Here is a 21,385-nt window from a genome sequence, read left to right as displayed (position 1 = left end):
GGAGTCAAAGTTTTATTTGACTCACCTAAACCAACATATGATGCACATGTTCCTTTTGCGTTAAAGAAGCCGTCGGAAAAATCCTTTGGCTCTTGTGAATGTTGAAACTCCTCTTTGCTACTCTCCGCTATATTGGGTCGGTAAGGCAGACATATATTTTCCTTGATATCACCAATATAATTAAGAAAACAAAAAGTCATCAGTGGTGTGCCTGGCTAGACAAATATGGTATATATAAATAGCAGTGCATTGGATGCTAGCTGCACCACTGCATTCTCTTCATTGTAACATTCTTCAAAGCTCTATCCCCTTCCAAAAACAACACTCGCTCTTAACTCAAATTACTTAAACCAATGGCTCCTACACTTGCTGAACCATTCGGTGATTCCTCAGCTCTCACTGATTTTGTTATTAACCAAGGGAATGGAGTGAAGGGTTTGTCTGAAATGGGTCTCAGAGCCCTCCCTAAGCGATATATTCAACCTTTGGAAGAAAGAATGTGCATGACCAACATCTTAGCCCAAGAAACCATTCCCATCATTGATATGTCAAACTGGGAAGACCCCCAAGTGGCAAAATCAATTTGTGATGCTGCGTCAAAATGGGGGTTCTTCCAGATTGTTAACCATGCCGTACCTTTTAAAGTGCTGGAGAATGTTAAAGATGCTACCTATAGGTTCTTTGGGTTACCTGCTGAGGTAAAAAATAAGTATTCCAAGGAACATTCATCTTCAAACAATGTGAGGTTTGGCACAAGCTTTAGTCCTCAAGCAGAGAAGGCTCTTGAGTGGAAAGATTACCTTAGCCTGTTTTACGTCTCTGAAGAAGAGGCTTCTGCATTGTGGCCTCCTGTCTGCAGGTAAGAGTCCAATTACTTGCTAGATTTTCCTGCATAAGTAAAACATCCTGACATGCACACAATTTGCTAACTAGTATATTAATTGACCTTTTTGTTTTTTCCAGGGAGCAAGTGCTAGATTACATGAAGAAGTCTGAAGTTGTCATTAAACAGCTATTACAGGTGTTAATGAAGGGTCTAAATGTGAATGAGATTGATGAAACAAAAAAATCGTTGTTGATGGGTTCAGTTAGGACTAACCTTAACTACTATCCCATCTGTCCTAACCCGGAACTCACTGTTGGAGTAGGGCGTCACTCTGATGTCTCGACCCTCACAATTCTCCTTCAAGATGAGATTGGGGGACTTTTTGTAAGAGGAAACCAAGGTGATAACTGGATTCATGTTCCTCCAATTAAGGGATCACTTGTGATCAATGTTGGCGATGCATTGCAGATACTGAGCAATGGCCACTATAGGAGTGTTGAACATCGTGTGGTAGCCAATGGAAGTAAGAACAGAATTTCTGTCCCCATTTTTGTCAATCCAAGACCTGGTGATATGATTGGACCTTTGCCTGAATTGATTGAAAGCGGTGAGAAACCAATCTATAAGCAAGTTCTTTATTCAGATTATGTCAAACATTTCTTCCGCAAGGCACATGATGGGAAGAAAACGGTTGAATTTGCTGAATTGTAAAAACATAATTATCTTCTGCCACTGTAAGGTGGGTAACTGCTTGTAGGAAATGGTTGATAATGTTGCGCCTGAAGCAATAATCACAACAATACAGAAGCAATAGACAACAATCAATAATCAAATACGCAGGAAAAATAAAGCACACCAAGATTTACGTGGAAAACCCTTCAGTGTAGAGGGAAAAAACCACGGGCCACCAGAAAAATCTTCACTATCAAATAATAGTTATACAAAGTTCTTCTCTAGCTAAAACTAGAGCTAATCAACAACTAGAGAAACAATTGGAGAAATCTCACCAAATAAGTGACTCAACAAATACACCCTGGATTTGTTTCTAGAGAGCTTCAAACCCGATCTTCACCGTTCAGAATGTAGAACTCTGAATCATAAACCTCCTGACAAGGTTCCAACTCAATCGGACCACGGATTGACTTCCGTTCAACCAACTCTCCCTTCTCCTTTTTCTCTCTCTGCTTTTCCTGGCTTTTCTTCTTTCTCTGCTTGGTTGTCGACACACACCTTAAACAACCCCACCTCTTTTTTATTAAGTAGCTAGGGCTCTGTGTAAAATAAAAGATCAAGGCCCATGGCCTTTACTTGGTCCAAAACCACTTACATGGGACTGGACCCCATTTTCCTAACAATCTCCCCCTCCAATCCCATTAGAAGGAGATTCATCACCATAGCAATTTCATTTGGAACTTACCTTGGCCAGGGAACTCATTCCGGCCAAGTTACTGCAAAGCTCAAGCTTTTCCCTGGGAAGTATCTTAGTCAACATATCTGCCACATTTTTATCAGTATGGACTTTCTTCAATAGCATCTGCTGTTCTTCAATCACTGAACGTAACCAATGATATCTAACATCAATGTGCTTTGTTCTAGCATGGTACATGGTATTCTTACTCAAATCTAAAGCACTCTGGCTATCACAAAATACCACATACTCTTTCTGATTCAACCCCAATTCAAAAAGAAAACGTTTCATCCAAAGCATTTCTTTACATGCTTCAGTTGCTGCAATATACTCAGCTTCTGTAGTTGACAAAGCAACACACTTCTGCAACTTAGACTGCCAAGATACAGCTCCTCCTGCAAAAGTGAACAAATACCCTGAAGTAGATTTCTTACCATCAAGATCGCCTGCCATGTCAGCATCAGTAAACCCTTCTAGAATTGGTTGTGAAACTCCATAAGTCAAACACATTTTTGAGGTACCCCTCAAATATCTAAAAATCCATTTTACTGCTTCCCAGTGAACCTTCCCTGGATTAGAAAGAAATCTGCTCACTACACCAACTGCATGAGCAATGTCAGGCCTTGTACAAACCATAAGATACATTAAAGAACCGACTGCAGAAGAATAAGGAATACTAGACATAGCTAGTTGCTCTTCCTTAGACACTGGACAAGATTTCTTACTTAGATGAAAATGGTTGGCAAGTGAACTGCTAACTGATTTAGCATGTTGCATGTTGAATCTACCAAGCACTCGTTCAACATACTTTTCCTGTGACAACCACAGCTTTCCAGCTCTCCTATCTCGGATAATGTCCATACCAAGAATCTGCTTTGCTGGACCTAAATCCTTCATATCAAAGGACTTAGACAATTGTTCTTTCAACCTGCAAACCATACTAGCATCTTGTCCTACAATCAACATATCATCAACATATAATAATAGGATAATGAAGTTACCATTAGGGAATTGTTTAATATACACACAAGAATCTGCTGCTGTTCTTTTATAGCTATGACTCATCATAAAAGAATCAAACTTCTTGTACCACTGTCGCGGAGCTTGTTTCAAGCCATACAAGCTTTTCTTCAATTTGCAAACTAAGTGCTCTTTCCCTTTCACTTCAAAACCCTCAGGCTGATTCATATAAATGTCCTCCTGTAAATCACCATGCAAAAATGCAGTTTTAACATCAAGTTGCTCAAGCTCAAGATTCAAACTAGCTGCCAATCCCAGTACCACTCGAATAGAACTCATTTTTACAACTGGAGCAAAAATCTCATCAAAATCGATGCCTGGTTTCTGAGAAAAACCTTTTACTACCAATCGAGCTTTGTACCTCACTAGTTTGTCACCATCTTTTTTCAACTTGAACACCCATTTATTCTTTAATGGCCTCTTCCCTGTTGGAAGTTTAACAAGATCATAAGTACCATTCTTTCGTAATGACGCCATCTCTTCTTTCATTGCTTTTAACCAGTGCTCTCTATCCGGAGTAGCCTGTACATCTTGAAAGCTTTCTGGCTCCCCTCCACTGGTAACTAAAATAAAATCTGAACTTGGATACCTGGTAGATGGCCTGCGCTCTCTAGTAGATCTCCTGAGCTGAGACTCTACATCACTTGATGCTGAAGGTAGCTCCCCCTGCTCAACACTCTCAGGTAGAGAGGATTGCTCCCCCTGCTCAAAACTAATAGCATCTGGCTCATCACCAACTATGGCTGGCTCATTCATATCCCCAAGTTCTGTTTCTGGCTCATTTTCACCATCTGTGGCTCTTTCCTGTGAAATCTCTGTCGGTGTTGAAACATCACACTCAACAGTAACTCGTGTAGTCTTCTCATTTTTCTCAAGGTCTGCTATGGTTTCTTTTTCATGAAAGACCACATCTCTGCTTCTGACTGTCTTTCTCTTTACTGGATCCCATACCCTGTAGCCAAATTCCTCATCACCATATCCTACAAACACACACTGTGTAGCTTTACTATCAAGCTTTGACCTCTGCTCTTTTGGTACATGCATGAATGCTTTACACCCAAAAACTTTTAAGTGAGAGTATGAAGCATCTTTTTCTGTCCACACTCTTTCTGGAATGTCAAAGCCCAAAGGAACTGATGGTGACCTGTTAAGTAAATAACAAGCTGTGTTGACTGCTTCACCCCAGAATGGCTTTGGTAATTTTGCCATCCTCAACATACATCTGACTTTTTCCACAATGGTGCGATTCATTCTTTCAGCTATACCATTATGCTGCGGTGTTCCAGGTTCTGTCCTCTCATGCCTGATCCCATGCTTTGAGCAATACTCTTCAAAGCTTTTAGATGTGTATTCCCCACCATTATCAGTTCGAATACACTTCAAGGGTAACCCTGTCATCCTTTCAACCATGGCATGAAATTTTTGAAAATACTGCAGTACCTGACTTTTATATTTCAACATATACACCCAAGTTTTACGTGAAGCATCATCAATAAAAGTAACAAAATATCTGCTACCACCTAATGACTCAACCTCAATGGGACCACATACATCAGAATAAATTAATTCCAATCTATTTTCTTTTCTCTGAGAACTTTTACGAAAAGAAACTCTATGATGCTTACCAAACAAACAATAATCACATGAATCGAGAGACATACCTTTGGTCAAGGGAATGAGAGAGTGCCTTGCCAAAACCTGTAACCCTTTTTCACTCATGTGTGCCAGCCTCCTGTGCCACAAGTTTGCTGAAGCATCATTTTCAACGGTATTTACCTGGTTACCGTTCAATTGCATCCATGTCTTATACATTGTGCAGCATAGTTTTCCCCTTGCAACTACCATAGATCCTTTGAGAAGCTTCCACTGTCCATTCTTTTGTCGGCTTTCATATCCCTCCTTATCAAGGACATTAATAGCAAGCAAGTTCATTCTCATATCTGGAATGTGTCTGACATCCCTTAAAGTCAACATGCAGCCTGTACTAGTTTGTACACCAATATCACCAATCCCAACAATCTGCGACACACTCTTGTTTCCCATCTTGGTACAACCAAAGTCTCCTGCTTTGTAAGTTGTAAACAACTCTCTCTTAGGAACACAATGATATGCCGCTCCTGTGTCAACTATCCACTCAATGCCGGGATCACTAACATGATTACAATCACCATGTGTACAAATCAAAGTAACTGAATCACTATCTGAATTCACTGCTGCAACATTGCCATCATCTGAACTCTTGCCTTTCTCATCTTTTCGCTCTTGCTTCAAGATTCTACAATTTCGTTTTATATGACCAGCCTTACCACAATGGAAACACTTCACTTTACCTCTAAACTTAGATTTATGTTTAGACTTACAAGTTGCAATCTTTTTAACAAGCATAACTTTATTCATACCTGTTTTTCTCTCATACAATGCTGCCAATTTTTCCCAAACAATGTGAGCATCCGATTCCTGCGCTACATGATGGAACACGCTGATATCAACCCATTTTCTGATTGTAGCCAGCGTCTTTCTACCTAGCTTCTTCCAGCTTTCATCTTTCATATCTGCTGGTTTAGCCGAATCACCCAATACTGGCTCATACAAATCTTTGCAGTATAGATGATCCTCCATCATAGGCTTCCAAATTGAATAATTTGATGCTGTCAATTTTATCATGGAACCTGTATCACCTTCCATGATCTCAAACAGAATTTACTTCTATCCTGGGTTGCTTCTGTATCGATGTCTCAAAATAACCCTCGTCTGATACCACTTGTCACGGGTCGAGACTCAAGCTCCGAACCCGCGCGGCTCCGGGACCCGGGCATTCACCCTTCCGGTGTCCCAGATCAGCCTTTCTGCCACAGTTCACACCCTTGTGAGGTATTGTCCGCTCTAGCCCCCCTAGCCTCACGGTTTTGTCCTACAAAAGGCGCCTCACAAGGCGGAGATGGTGTGAACCCTTTTATACCCCAGTGACCCTCCTATTATGTTCGATGTGGGATTCAGGACTCCCCCTTAGGTCCGTGACATTCTCCCGCACCCAACCTCGTGACGCCCTCGTCACGGAGGCTGGCCACCCTGCCTACCTCCCTCGAGGCGCTCGGCGTGGATCGAACGGTTTAGGGCTGGCTCTGATACCACTTGTTGCGCCTGAAGCAATAATCACAACAATACAGAAGCAATAGACAACAATCAATAATCAAATACGCAGGAAAAATAAAGCACACCAAGATTTACGTGGAAAACCCTCCAGTGTAGAGGGAAAAAACCACGGGCCACCAGAAAAATCTTCACTATCAAATAATAGTTATACAAAGTTCTTCTCTAGCTAAAACTAGAGCTAATCAACAACTAGAGAAACAATTGGAGAAATCTCACCAAATAAGTGACTCAACAAATACACCCTGGATTTGTTTCTAGAGAGCTTCAAACCCGATCTTCACCGTTCAGAATGTAGAACTCTGAATCATAAACCTCCTGACAAGGTTCCAACTCAATCGGACCACGGATTGACTTCCGTTCAACCAACTCTCCCTTCTCCTTTTTCTCTCTCTGCTTTTCCTGGCTTTTCTTCTTTCTCTGCTTGGTTGTCGACACACACCTTAAACAACCCCACCTCTTTTTTATTAAGTAGCTAGGGCTCTGTGTAAAATAAAAGATCAAGGCCCATGGCCTTTACTTGGTCCAAAACCACTTACATGGGACTGGACCCCATTTTCCTAACAGATAAAATAAACTGTACACATAAAAGGATTAGAGATGCTTCAGGATCAGGTCAGAAACTGGCCATAAGCAAAGATGTATCTTGTATGAATCCTAGAAAGTTTATTCAAAAAATACATTTTTTATTGAATTTAAGTTATATTTAAGGGTAAATTCATATTAATGGGAACAAATCAGCAGCCTAACACAACTGCTTTAGATTTTTTTGGTAGTGCATATATATATATATTTATATATGAACATTTAGGCCTTTGAAAATGTTCTGCAATTTGTTCATATTATTAAAATGCCAACCAAAGAACTCGAAGATTGCAAACAGCAGTTTCAATTTATGGAGAAAATCTGAATACTCATGTAGTGTAATAATAGCTATTATTGTTGAAATTATCATAACGTGGTCATCTTACCTTTTTTATGAGAGTTGGGCTGTTCCCATGAGATGACCCTCCAGCTGAACTTGTCATTGGTCATCAATTGTGGCAAACCAAGTGCTCTGAAAAAGTAGGGATATAACATTCATTCATGTCTGAAATGATCTTCCAATAACAAACAAAATCAGCAGCTTAACAATTTGCAAATCTGGAATGTCTCATAGAATTTCCAAAAAAACTACAGGGGTACACCAGAATTCCAACAGGCTACAGAAACCAAGCAAATTTAACAAACATGAGATGAATTAGTCACAGAAGGTAATGATAAAAGTCAAATCGAAAGCTTGAAAGACATAACATAAAATGAGAATAAAGAATGAACAATCTCATGAAAAACATTGACACATGCAAAATATAAGCAGAAAACATTTAATGCCCTGTTTCTCCTAGTTGATACGATGGTGATCAAAATGCTCTGTTTCTCCATCCTTTCTACGCAAGTTTAGAAATCACCGCATGCAAGCTCAAAAATGGGACCTCGCAGCCAGGATCGAGCTTATGTTGACGTCCTATTACATAGACAAGTGAAGCATATACTGGATAAGCTTTGAGTACTGGTGACGTGAAACGGAGTTATTTGATCCTGTAGTTGCCAGGACCATAAAACTAAGACAAAAACTTATTAGCAAAGTGAAAATAACCCAATAATAATGGAATGTGGTAGCTAGAAAATGCATTAATAAACTTTATATACATGTAGAGAATAAGCAAGTTCTACAAAATAACTGTTTAATTGCACAAAAAACAATACTGCATATTTCGTTTCATACTATATGGTAAAATACACACACATGCACATGCGCTGAAGGAATTACAATACATGCTGGAAAATGAGGAAAGGCACACAACAGTTACAAGAGAAGGGGGAGTGCAGAGAGAGGGTTGATAACAACTTAATGCCAAATCAAGAAGGAAAACAAATTATGCTTCAAGGAATGAAATGATCTTTTCCATTCGAGTTTATTGAAGTTCATAGTTTCTTAGAGAGACTTAGATACACCAGCACTTTAATATGGAATAAAGGTCACATAAAGCTTTTTTTTTCTACATGACAGTTGAAAAATGAACAAAAGATTTTCTACTAATAATTACAACAAAGCATAACCATAAATAACTTACTCAAATGAAAGGACTAGGCAAGCCAAAGATGATCACATTAGAATCAAAAACCTTACACGACTGTCAAGAAATAGTTATTGAAGAAAACCATGAAAGAAACTATCAAGATGAAAGAAAATACTGCAATAGAAGGCATTGTTTCATTCTAGCCAATCCTCTTCTGCAGCAGCCTCGACCACAGTAATAAACATAACTCAGAAATCTTGATGAGAATAGTAATTGCAAAAAGGATCTCCCTAACTGCTCATTCAAACTTCTGAATGACTTCCCTCAGGAAAAACCTCCGGAATGAATTAAATTATAACACAAGAAAACACAAATTCAAGCTTTATTCACCTCTTGTGTTTGTCCTAATTATAGCAACCAAAGAGATGATTCCACGCTCATACATGGAGATTAAAATATGAAGGGATATTTAAAACCAGAAAAAAATAAACAAAGAAAAAAAAATGCCACAATAATGCTTCTATGAACAGATTTTACTATCTGTTGGTTTCCCAGGAACTCTAACATAAAATGAAACCTATAACAATGTGCAACTTTAGATTATTCGGTTGAACCGCTAAAGAACCGCAGAGCAATTCAAAGTTCAGTTTCTACATTCTGCTTACTTAACTTCCCTTTGACACAAAATCCCTCAATATTCAACAAATCTTGGAATTGGTTCTTCGTGTTTCTTTACAAAGAAAGTAACTAACAATAGAAAACAAACATAAATCCATCTCTTTAGTTTAGCCTTTTCTTGTCATGAATTTAGATTGGCGTCCTCCATCTGCTGATATTGTATCGGATGGCCATGTTGTCGATCATGCAAACGACATGCCTCTCCAACTGAAAGAAGTCAAACAAAATGCAATGTCAGTAACGAATCAGAATTTTGGCAACAGTAAGGCCAAGGTAAAGGTACCTTGGTCTTAATGCTGTCACTGAGTTCGTAAACAGGAGCCACACAGGGATTAACTCTGACTTCTTGCATGACCCACGAACTTTTCTTTCCTTTTGGTGCCTGTCCCATGTAAAACGAAAAAGTGTTCCTGAACCCAACAATTTCACCCTCATGATAAATCTTCATCTCTGCACCAATAGCCTCCCATTAACCACCTTTTGTCATCCTGTTGCTTTCTGTTGACTCAGTTTCTGTCAAACTCAGCTGCATTAGATTGAAGACGTAGACTTCCTTCTCACTGCCATACCTTACTTCATCTATTAAAACGTCAATCAGTTAGGCTTTCTCCAATAAAAAACTACTATAACGAAAAACCAACAATAATGCAACTCAATTAGGAAACTGAAAACCTAAGAATGCTGGATAAAAGTTCATAAAATCATATTTTTCTCTTCCATGCAGCACTCAATGGAATTTCAAAGTAAAATCCATCTTCTGACCATTGAAGTATAAGAGACTGAACAACTCAAAACAATTGGGCATTCTCAATTAAAAACTCCGTATCATATTCAAGCAACAAGAGGCAAAGTTTAGGAAACTTAAGTCCCATGAAAGATGAAAGATAAATTTTAAATAAATTCAATCTTTTAGCACACGTAAAGCCCTTCTGAACTATATTATGAGAGATAAGATCAACAGAAATGTATAATGAAGGCAGTGAAAGAGATAAAGCGTTACTCATTGGAAGTTCATGAGTTAACAATCTAGTTTGTTTAAAAAAAAGTTTTTTTCAATAAAATTTTATTTGAATAAAATATTTCAAAAATATTTTAAATACATTAAAATTAATAAATTAAATGAATTTTAAAATTAAACAATCAATGATCGTTATGAAAATAATAAAAAAAATTATTGATTTTAGAAATTAAAATTTAGTTCAATCATTAAAAAAACGACTTATCTACTTAAAATGACTATCATGTCCTCAGGCTTGCAGGCTTTGTGATCATTGTGCGTCAGGCCCATCATCTAACACATAGCAATAGTAATGTCAAACTAAATATGGATTCATATAATAAACTTTTATTCTAAATGATACCTTGATTTATTGAATCCCTAATTAACATGACAAGAAGGGTATATATGTAATAAATTTTAGAATAAAGTATTATAAGAATAATCACTCGATAGTGATGCTTAAAGAAAAGTTTTGCCTTGAGCATGTATGTACATCAAAACAAATTGATATTCAAAGAAATGTGATCCGGACAAAGAGAAAAAGAGAGTCTATTTTAGTTAGATTTGAAGTATTTTTATTTTGGAGTTTATTTGAGTTAATTAATTCTGTCATTTTTAAAAAAAATCACATCAATAAATTTAATTCAAAATATTAACATTTATAATTTATTTATTCCTTATCTTTAGATAATAAATTTTTTTATAAAAAAAATGGATTTTTTTCTGATAAAATTACAAAAAACGTGGCTTCTATTGTTTGGACCAAAATCATTGGTAAAAATAGGTATATACTTGGACCAACGATAGCCAAAAAGACCACTGCAATATGATATTGCCAGCAGGATTTTAAGCTGTTGGTTTAATTTCATATGATGTTTGTTGATTCGAGTAAAAAGGAGTTCAAATTTTTTAAAATAAAATTTTAATTTTGAGTCTTATAAATAAAAATAATAAATTTAAAAGGGTTTGTTCCTTTATGAAATATAAAGAAAATAGGTTTGAAAGAACTTATAAAAAAAACAAGTTTAAGAGAACTTACTTTTTTATAAGATCTGATTTAATTTGATTTTAAATTAATTAAAATTTAAAGTGATTATTGAACACTAAAATATCTCTGACAAAAAAAACATCATGTGCGACATCACAAAATGTTTGGTTTTGTCACTTGTTCTACCAAACTCCTTTTTGCTTTATAAATTATGCATACAAATAAAATATATATATATATATATATATATATACGAAATAATTTAACAAAATGATCACCCACGATATCAGCCAAAATTGCCAAACCTTCGTGATAATCAAATTACTCAATCATAAAATAAAATTTTGAGTTCTAATCGGTGAAATGTCTATTGTGAATAGAGTAAGAGATTATAATTATGAAAAAATTATTTATATCCAACGAGTTTTGACTTATACTAATTTAATAAAAACAATTTTTATTAAAATTGAAGGTCTAGTTAGAGGAGGAATGGGTATTTTTTAAAATATTAAGGATTGGGTTTTAGGATACTTATCGAGATATATAAAATATATTTTTTATTATTTATTTAATTTTATATTATATATTAATAAAATATTTTTTTAATATTTTTAATTTAATATTAATTTAATAAAATATTATATTTATTTATAATTAAGATATAATTTATATTAAAAAATAATATTATTATTAATATTATATCAAATTAAAATTATTAAATAAATTTCAAGTCAAATATAAATTGAACAGAAATTATACATATATATTGGACCAGATGTCAAATATAATAACATAATATTGGATCGGGTTGTATTTGGATGGAAGCTTTTAGGAGACGACTTGGAGTTAGGGTGAGATACTGTTTCGAGTGTTGTCATCTTTAATTTTAATTTTAGCTAAAATATTAAAAAAACCCTTTAACTATTTTATTTTTCTTAAATAAATTATTATATTTAAATAAATTTATATTTATATTTATATTTAAATAAACTCTTATTTCAAAAAAATATTAATTCATATTAAATGTTTATTTAAGTATAAATTAAAGATTATTGATTTATTTATATATAAATTAAATATTAAAAGTTTATTTGAATGTAAATTAAAGTTTAAGAATTTATTTAAGTGTAACAAAAATATAAATATTTATCTAAATAAAATGATAAAATTAAAAAATATTTTTATTATTTTAATCAAAATTCTATTTTAACAAACTTTTTTTTTATAATTTCAACATAATCAAATAAACTCTTATTAAAACATGCTATAAAACTCAAGAATTAGGTAAATTTCGAGAAAAATAAAAAGGTGTGTTTAGTTGGACCAACAAAAATCAGTTGCATGAACTAATTATAAATGTACATACAACAAAAAAAATTTATCATAGTATTGTATAATTATAAAGGATGGTAAAAAATTATTGAAAGGATGTAATTACATATATGTGAAATTAAAACATAATAAAAGGAGAAGTTTAAGAAATTGAGTAAAACACAAGGACCAAAATATCAATAATCCATTTTTTTTCCTAGAATAGAGTTAAAAAGTTTCTTTTCCTTTGTCTATCTCATTTCCTCGGAGTTTGACGAATAAATAAAATTTTTAATACATGGTTTTTTTTTTTAAAAAATAAATAATAAAACAATTTTATATTTATTAAAATAAACAAAAAATTTTAGATAATATTCACATTAAATCAAATATAATTTAAAAATTACAAAAACTTAAATAATAATAATAATAATAATTTAAAGTAAGTAAAAATCGCTTGTATTGTTATATCCTCCGAATATTTCAAAATCATATTCATCTGGAAACATCCATCTCTTTCCATTGAAAATTGGACAAGCCCAAAAAATAAAAATAAAAAAAAATAAAATGCCTTAAGCCCTTAACTGCCACCTGACAACCAACATTCAAAGTTTTCGTTTTTCTTTTTCTTTTATCCAATTTCTACCTTCAAAAACCTCTTCTTATAAGTACAAAACTTTCTTCCAACAAAAACTAAAAATTTCATCTGCTACTTCCAAAAAAGAAAAAAACTTTGCTTGTCAATCTGCTCATTAGTCGCTTTACAAGTTCTAACTCTGTTGCAGTTTCAGAGTTTCAAAAAAGCATGGCATCAGATCATGAGCAACCCGGGCTTTCCTCTCTTGGAAAGGTTTTGTCTCTTCATTACCCAATCTGGGTTTTCTTTTTCTTTTTTCTTTCTCTGTTTGGTTGCGAAGAAAATGCATGAACGTGTATGTAAGAAAATGAAGGACAAGTATTGGGTATTAGTTGGTATCCTTGTTACAGAGTTTGAATGAAGTGATGAACAGTTGTTTGCTCCTGAGCAGGGCATATTACGCAAATTTCTTTTTAAGCTTCTTCGTTTTTGCTTATCAATCAAACAAAGAATTTTTTTCCTTCTGTAGTGTTAAAAAATAAATAAATAACCCAAATAATACCTTTCTTCTAAATAATTTATTGTGAAAAAAATGGAAATGTTACTTAATACTTTCCATTTATTAATGCAAAAATTTGACTTAGTTCTATGAGTTTTTAATTTATTTAAGTTCAAAGTAGCAGAAGACATAATGATAGTTTGTGAATATATCCTTTAGAGTACCCTGTTTTCTCTGTAATTAACCGGAAGGTTTGCCTTTTACTTGCATAAGTTAATCTTTGAGTTGTTGCATGTATTGTGGATTTACTTGGTGGGAAAGACTTCTGGTGAGATTGGTTCAGAACATGAACCTCTTATTAACGGAACTCACATTTCTGAAAGCTATTCTGCTTCTGCTGCTATTCTTCCGTAAGTTTCTCTTCCAAGATTTTTATTTACTTTTTGGTTTTATCTTGAATTATGTTCTAATATGCAATGAAAAACATGAAACAATCAGGAGTTTGTGAAGATATTGACAATCATATCCTTCTTTTCATGATTTCAAATATATAGTAACTAGTTGGGCAAATTTGTGCTTTGGCAAATATCCAAAAATTGGATGCTGGTACAAGATTGGGCCTTTTGTACTATGAAAGAAGTCCATTTATGGGAGTTGGGGGGAAATGATTATTATTATTCCAATATATTCTTCGTTTTAGTTGGTTAAACTAAAGAAAAAATAACTTTGACTTGTATGAACCTGTCTGTTATTTAATGAACTTGAATTAGCTCAGATTTGATTCGGAATTGTAATGCAATCCAAGGTTCTCTGATGGGATAGAGCTGCTTCTTTCTTTCTTTCTTTCTCCTTTTAATTATTTCATCATATCTGGAAGCACCTCATGATCTAAACACGTGCTTCAATGGAGTAAAAATGTAAATGCTTGCGTAAACATAAAAAGGAAGAAACGTGTAATAAAATGTAATTCTCATAAATATGCTGGACTCTCATCAATGATTGGGGTTATTTATCAGAATAGAAAATTCAGGGTGCAATCCATGGAATTTTCAAAGCTACCAATCTAATTGAAATATGAAGGCTGATATGTAATTAGTTGATCATTTGTTATAATTTGAAGGAACCAAAAAGTTTGTCTAATTACTATTTTCTTACTGAAGGAACGTCTTAATGATTTCAGATTTCTTTTCCCAGCGCTTGGAGGACTCCTATATGGTTATGATATTGGTTCTACATCCTGTGCCACAATTTCTATTGAGGTATACTTTTTATGAATTACCACAATTTCTATTGATGTCATGCTTGTCTTATACTATTTGGATCTGTAATTAATTCTTTAAACTTTAAATTTTACCATGTTTCTCGATGCTTATGTAATCCTCATGTTCCTGCAGTCAGCTACCCTAAGTGGAATTTCTTGGTATGACTTGTCTTCTGTTGCAATTGGTCTCATTGTGAGTTGCTAACTTGTTTCTTGTTTTTACTTGGCATTTATTAATTATTAGTGCAATCTTTCTTATTCTTTGTCCCTTCTCCATTTTCCCTTTTCTTCTTGAAGCACATGTTTGTTAGTAGCAATGCAAAGAACTTACGGTGCAAATTCTCTTTGTGTTGCTTTCTGCAGACAAGTGGCTCATTATATGGGGCCTTGATTGGCTCAGTCTTGGCTTTCAATATTGCTGATTTTCTAGGTCAATTTGTTTGTTGGTTTATTTTTTTATTTTATTTTCATATTTTATGCTGGGAACCATATCTTTGAACTGGATGATGAGGCTTTTTCTGATGAAGTTGCAATGATTTATCTGATTTATAGGACGACGAAGAGAGCTAATTACCTCTGCCATCATGTACCTTGTTGGAGCTCTTGTGACAGCATTTTCACCTAACTTTGCAGTTATGGTGATTGGACGTTTTGCGTATGGCATAGGGATTGGACTGGTAATATACTAAATCCTCAGGCATTAGCTTATGAATTTTCTTAATGACAATGTCATAGCATACACCTCTTTCTTTTGGGTCCACACATGCTTTTTCTGTTGAGAACTATGTACATGTATATCCTCTACGCGCAACAGCATATCATTTATGTAACAAGATAACATTTGAATAAATTGTTTTATTTTTATATTCTGAGAAACTGCAAATTTGATTATTAGCTGGCAGGGCAATGGACTCATTGAAAAAACATCATCTGCAACTATAAACAAGAACTTACTTCTTGGTGCTTTAGTTATTATTTTAAAAGATCTAGTCATTATTGTCTGAATCAATGAATATTAGTTTATTCACTTCTAGGCAATGCATTCTGCTCCAATGTACATTGCTGAGACAGCTCCAAGTCAGATTCGTGGTCTACTAATTTCTCTCAAAGAGTTCTTTATAGTTCTTGGGATGGTTGTAAGTGCTTCAACTTTTCTCTCAGGAATTTTCAATTTATTTTAAGTCATCATAGTTTGAATTTTTCGATCCACTAATATCTGCTTCAAAAATATTTCCCCTTTTTCTTTGAATTCTGTTTTAAGTCCTCCATATTGTGCAGGCTGGTTATGGGATTGGCAGCCTCTTAGTTGAAACAGTTGCTGGCTGGCGCTATATGTATGGAGCAAGTACCCCTTTGGCGGTGATCATGGGAATTGGAATGTGGTGGCTTCCAGCATCACCCAGATGGCTGCTATTGCGTGCCATACAGGGAAAAGGCAATATGCAGGAGTTAAAAGAAACCGCAATACGTTGTTTATGCCGACTCAGGGGTCAATCTATTGGTGAATCAGCTTCTGAGCAGGTAGATGAGATTTTGACTGAGCTTTCTTATGTTGGTGAAGAAAAAGAAGTCACACTTGGGGAAATGTTCCGTGGAAAATGCTTGAAAGCCATGATTATTGGTGTAGGTTTAGTTTTGTTTCAACAGGTATTATCATGACCTAAGGAGCTATGATATGAAGTTATTATGTACCTGCAGTTGACTGATTTATATCTTCAATTTTCATGATAGATCACTGGTCAACCGAGTGTGCTATATTATGCTGCATCAATCTTTCAGGTATCAGATTGATTTACTTTTATGGTATCATTGCAAATTTAAAGTGATTTGTTATGGATATAGGACAAGTACTTCATCCTAACCGATGAAAATATGATAGAGTGCAGGATTTTCTGCAGCATCTGATGCTACCCGAGTCTCTATTCTACTTGGTTTACTGAAGGTAGATTTGCTTACTTGATACATCAAATTTTTTAAAGGCACTTAGGCAAAACATTTGATTTTTGGGCATGGAAGTTCTAGTGCCATATGCAAAGCAATCAAATTATTTAATATTTGGGCCACAACACATACCTGTTTCAATCCATATTCTTTTTCAAGCATATTCTAGGGACGTCTTCAATAAGTTTCAAATTTCATCCTGACAATTACCAATTCTGAAAATTTGTACTTACTATCTCATACTGTTTAATTTTTCATATTTGTGCATATTTATTTTCTCTTGCTTTATGCTGTTGAGAGTATGTGCATATATGCACTCTTAAACTTTCACCTTACTTAGTTGACACAAGATGTTTGACTCCGCTTTTCAACCATAGGAAAGATATTCACTAACATTTTCAAAGTTTCTGAGTATCGCCTTTACCAAAAGTCTGATATAGTCATTTTGAAAAACTACATATCTTTAGTGCTTTGGAAGATTTTGGCTTATTGTGTTTTTGTATGATTAGCTATCTCTATTTCTCTGGTTGGTCAAGCATGCATATGACAAAACACATGTTACCTGCTATCAAGATGATGTCATAGACAAAAAGTCTTTCTTTTTGTTTATCATTTTATGCCTATACAATTGTTCCCATTGCTCCCTTCTGCATGATTGACGAAATCTTTCCTAAAAGGGGACTTGACAGCTGCTTCAACCAGAAAGTCTTGACATGTTTTTTTGTTGTTATAGTTGATTATGACAGGAGTAGCTGTTGTAGTTGTTGATAGGCTTGGGAGGAGACCTTTATTATTGGGTGGTGTTTCTGGGATGGTAAGTCCTTTTACCTCTGTTATTTGCACTAATGCTGAAATCTTGAGCTGATGGAGGCAAAAGTTTTCTTGTTCTTTTAAAGTTTGTGAGGTCATTCTGTTGGATCAATGTTTCTGCTTGCTTTAGTTTAATGTTCACTTGCTGCAAGTAAAAAAATCAATCTGAGTTACAATTATTTGACTTGATATACCAGTGAGAATTGAAAAACAATTTCCTGTTATGAAATATGTTCTTTGTCTGTGAAACAGGTTATTTCTTTGTTCCTTCTTGGCTCATATTACCTTTTCCTGGATGATGTGCCAGCTATAGCTGTTGTTGCACTGCTTTTGTATGTTGGGTGTTATCAGGTAATCAATATTATCTTTCCTTCATGTTAATTCTCATTCCACTATCTATGAGTTTAACATGACAATACTCATCTATACCATCATTACCTTACAAGTTTCTGTACATGTTGGTTAGACTGAAACAGTATTACATCTGGACCATACTTCTATGTTTAATTGTTTCTGTTTGGTTTGTATTCAAGGCAATTCATTAAAATGGTAGTGGAAAATTTGCACCATGGTAGTGCTTGCCTCACTGTTCTATCGGCTTCTGTTAATTAATGTATTGCGGTACATTTGTCACCATACTTCACTAGCTTTTGTTTTTACTGTGCTTCTAATATAGGAATGCTTTACTCTATTAATTGCAATTTAAATCTAGCATTGCTGTTATGTAAGGCTATTTTTTTTCTTTATTTTGTATTTGTGTTTCAAGAGAGCTGAAACATTATTAGGCTGGTCAATTTATGTCATGTTAATCCTTATCTAATGCTGTTGCTAAGAACATTGCAGTTAAGATGAATGCTAATATGGAAGATTTTAAAGAGTTATCTAAACTAGTAGATTTATGTCTTCTAGCATAGTTCTGATAATTTAATGGTTCCATTGGGTTGATTATTTTATATGGCAAGCCGTAATCTTTCTTTTCATTCAGCCAGGATGAGAATGGATATATGTGGCCTATGTTAGTATTTTTTAAGTGTGGAGGAATATTTGTGTCTAAAATTCTTTTGAGTATTTGGTTGTCAGTTGTACCACTTGAAAATTTTCCCTGTTTCTCACAATGGTGGGTTATAAATTTTGGATTCAATTCTATTTATCTTTTTTCCTTGGCACCTATTCTGAATCAAAATTTGTTTTGCAGTTATCCTTTGGTCCTATTGGTTGGCTGATGATCTCGGAGGTATTTCCCCTACGTCTCAGAGGGCGAGGACTTAGTATAGCTGTGCTTGTGAATTTTGGAGCAAATGCACTTGTTACATTTGCATTCTCTCCTCTGAAGGTACCTAAGTGTTTAAACATATTTACTGTCTCAATCATAATTCCTTTGAAACTTTTGTTAATTTCTTCTCTTAGATGCATGCTATCCTCACTAAAAATGCGAGAGTTGACCGAGATAATTCATCTTCATAATTTCTATTACAGTCATAATGTTGACTACTGTCAGTGTCCATTAAAATGGCAAATATGTGTAAAATAATAGTAGTATCATTTTCTTAACTGATCTGTTTTATTGGCCTTGCCTTGGCTCGTAGATATATTACTGTCCTCATGCCCTGTTTTTTGAATCATGAAGGGTACAATAAATTGTTAAGTACTATTGTTTTTCTTCTTTAAAATTATATTGCTTAAGGTAGATTATGGCATTATTTTTCGTCTTTTTTTTTCTATTTCCAAAATTCCATGATTTTTACGTACAGCTGGTAGTTATTGTTGTTTCTTTTTGACTATAGGCATGGCTGGGAGCTGGAATTGTGTTTTATGTGTTTGGAGTGATAGCGGTGTTGTCTCTCCTCTTTATATTCTTCATTGTACCAGAGACAAAAGGGCTAACGCTTGAGGAAATTGAGGCAAAATGCCTATAGGTTTTGTTGCCACCTTTTCAACCTTTGAATTTTACATAGAATATACCTATGTAATTTCATCAATGTAGGGCGGTTCCTCCTTTTATTAAAAAAAGAAAAAAAACTTATGCAACTTTTAGTTATATTTATAACAATAAGACGTTAATTTGTATCTCATGGCTATACCTTAAATTTAGAGAAAGTAATGCCACAAACTTTTTTCTACATCTTGCCTATCTGTTCTGATTTATGTTATCAATGTTCTCTCATTGGAACTTATTTGTTATTTATCTTCATCTCTCTTAGTCGGATCTTAACTTAGTTCATGTAATCACTTTTAAGAGGTAGTATCTAGTAGATTTGGGATTCAAATCCAAATATCTGCAGTCTTTTTTCTCTATCTTCAGGCTACGGCTTTCTTTGTATAAAAAATAAACATGTATATGGGATTGAAAAGAACTTTACAATGCAGATATGTACTACTTCATCTCAGGTGCTAGCTTGCTTCCTATCATAAGCTCTTTGCATGATATCTTGGATTGACTTTGTAATGTTGAGGTGAGAAGATCCCCCCATTATAACAGCCTTTTTTGCCATTTCTCCAAGTTTCTTGGCGCTTTTCCTTCTCTATTCTCCTTCCTCTACTCCATCCATCAACCGTTCTATAGCTTCTTTAACATCTTCCTTCTTCACTATCACTTCAATTTTCTCTTCTTCTGCTCTCCTCAGAGGCTTCTCTGCTCCAACCTTAACTCCAATTTTAAGTATTTGAACAGCCAATTTATCGTTGGCAAACTGTTCTGCAAATAGCGGCCAAGTTGAGCGCAGATGACAACAAGACATCAGAAATGGTACAGCTTGGCCGTGGGATTAGCTTCTCAAATAGTCTTTGAACTGGCTTCTCGAGCATGTTGGCTGCTTGGAAGAAATTCAAGGCTTAAGCCAAAAGAAGACAGCATATCGAAGTTCTCACACCCTTTCTGGCAATCCTGATTCTAGACATGGAAATCGAAATTCAAATAAACGGATAGGGCTGCATTATGAGAAGTTGTGACTATGGTTACGATCACGCCTTGCTGTGCCAATAATCCAGCGATGACTGTCATGGGCAGATTGGGGGTCATATGGCCATGAGCCATGATTCCCACGATAAAGTGAAGCTGCTCTTTCTAAACTCCTTGTTTCTTCAGAGATACTGATTTAATGCCTCTTTGCATCTTCTCTCTTGTTTTTCTCAGCCGTCATGATGTGTTAGAATGTCTAATTTATATAGAGAAATTGAAAAAATAATTGTTAAGGGTGGGTTGAAGAAGAGAATGACCATTGAAACTTGAAGAAACTAGCCACTGGAGCTAATCAAGCACGACTTGATCTATTGATTCAAGTACCCAATCGATCCTCTAATTAAGGTGATTGATCCACTATAATGGGTGATTGAAACTTTCTTGCACTTTGAAACTAAGATTGCTTCATGGATGATTACCTATCGATTTTGTAGCCAATTTCACAAGTTCGTGCTACTTTTTGCTTGAGGTTGGATCGATCCATACAAAGACTCGATTGATTCAATCCATGAAATTTTATATCCGATCGATCTTTTTAATTAGGAGATCGATTGATTTTTGTAAAACTTAGAAACTTTCTGCATAAAATATTAACCAATCTATTGGAGTAAGGCATAGATTCATTGTTTGAGGGATCGATCCCTTTCTTCCATTTTTGCATAAAATATTTTTTAATTATGGAAAGAAGTTTATTTATGATCTGAAATCATTTTTCACATGATAAAATACTTACAAACATTTTTTTTTTTAAGTTCAAAGCATACTTTCGCGTTTTTTATATTTTAGCACACAAAAAATCATTTTGATAAACAAATCATGTATTTAGTACAAGATAATGAAGCATGAAAATAATGTATCAAATAATTCATTTTGCAAAATTATAATCAAACTTATTTA

General features: G+C 34.6%; 2 protein-coding genes across 4 annotated transcripts; both read left to right on the top strand.

The window, feature by feature from the left end:
• The first annotated feature begins 261 nt into the window (after nt 1-261).
• LOC111294252 (feruloyl CoA ortho-hydroxylase F6H1-3-like) lies at nt 262-1,558 on the top strand. Its single transcript, XM_022887498.2, has 2 exons — nt 262-859; nt 964-1,558. Exons 1-2 carry the CDS (start codon nt 354-356, stop codon nt 1,535-1,537), a joined length of 1,080 nt encoding a protein of 359 aa, XP_022743233.1. The 5' UTR covers nt 262-353; the 3' UTR covers nt 1,538-1,558.
• An 11,447-nt stretch (nt 1,559-13,005) lies between these two features.
• On the top strand, nt 13,006-19,651 carry LOC111294968 (D-xylose-proton symporter-like 2). 3 transcript variants are annotated; one of them, XM_089743254.1, is made up of 14 exons: nt 13,006-13,291; nt 13,791-13,927; nt 14,698-14,776; nt 14,912-14,971; nt 15,142-15,208; nt 15,331-15,455; nt 15,813-15,914; nt 16,057-16,425; nt 16,510-16,557; nt 16,658-16,720; nt 17,453-17,533; nt 17,782-17,880; nt 18,725-18,862; nt 19,314-19,651. In XM_089743254.1, exons 1-14 carry the CDS (start codon nt 13,247-13,249, stop codon nt 19,443-19,445), a joined length of 1,545 nt encoding a protein of 514 aa, XP_089599380.1. In that variant the 5' UTR covers nt 13,006-13,246; the 3' UTR covers nt 19,446-19,651. The 3 variants fall into 3 exon arrangements, with proteins under 3 accessions (XP_089599380.1, XP_022744009.2, XP_089599381.1); XM_022888274.2 differs by having other exon boundaries at nt 13,007-13,291; nt 13,839-13,927; XM_089743255.1 differs by having other exon boundaries at nt 13,015-13,927; nt 14,712-14,776.
• The last annotated feature ends 1,734 nt before the right edge of the window (nt 19,652-21,385 follow it).

Source organism: Durio zibethinus, chromosome 14, assembly GCF_047325235.1.
Source record: "Durio zibethinus cultivar Kanyao isolate XHJ-2024 chromosome 14, ASM4732523v1, whole genome shotgun sequence".
NCBI lineage: Eukaryota > Viridiplantae > Streptophyta > Magnoliopsida > Malvales > Malvaceae > Durio > Durio zibethinus.
The sequence above is the reverse complement of the archived record's forward strand: the minus strand, read 5'-3'. Positions and strand labels throughout refer to the sequence as shown.

Excerpts from the sequence above, each read along its gene's own strand:
- LOC111294252 (XM_022887498.2), top strand. The coding sequence starts at position 354 with ATGGCTCCTACACTTGCTGAACCATTCGGTGATTCCTCAGCTCTCACT. Across the intron at positions 860-963 it reads TTGTGGCCTCCTGTCTGCAG|GGAGCAAGTGCTAGATTACA; the intron begins GTAAGAGTCCAA and ends TGTTTTTTCCAG.
- LOC111294968 (XM_089743254.1), top strand. The coding sequence starts at position 13,247 with ATGGCATCAGATCATGAGCAACCCGGGCTTTCCTCTCTTGGAAAG. Across the intron at positions 13,292-13,790 it reads GGCTTTCCTCTCTTGGAAAG|TTAATCTTTGAGTTGTTGCA; the intron begins GTTTTGTCTCTT and ends TACTTGCATAAG. Across the intron at positions 15,456-15,812 it reads ATGGCATAGGGATTGGACTG|GCAATGCATTCTGCTCCAAT; the intron begins GTAATATACTAA and ends ATTCACTTCTAG.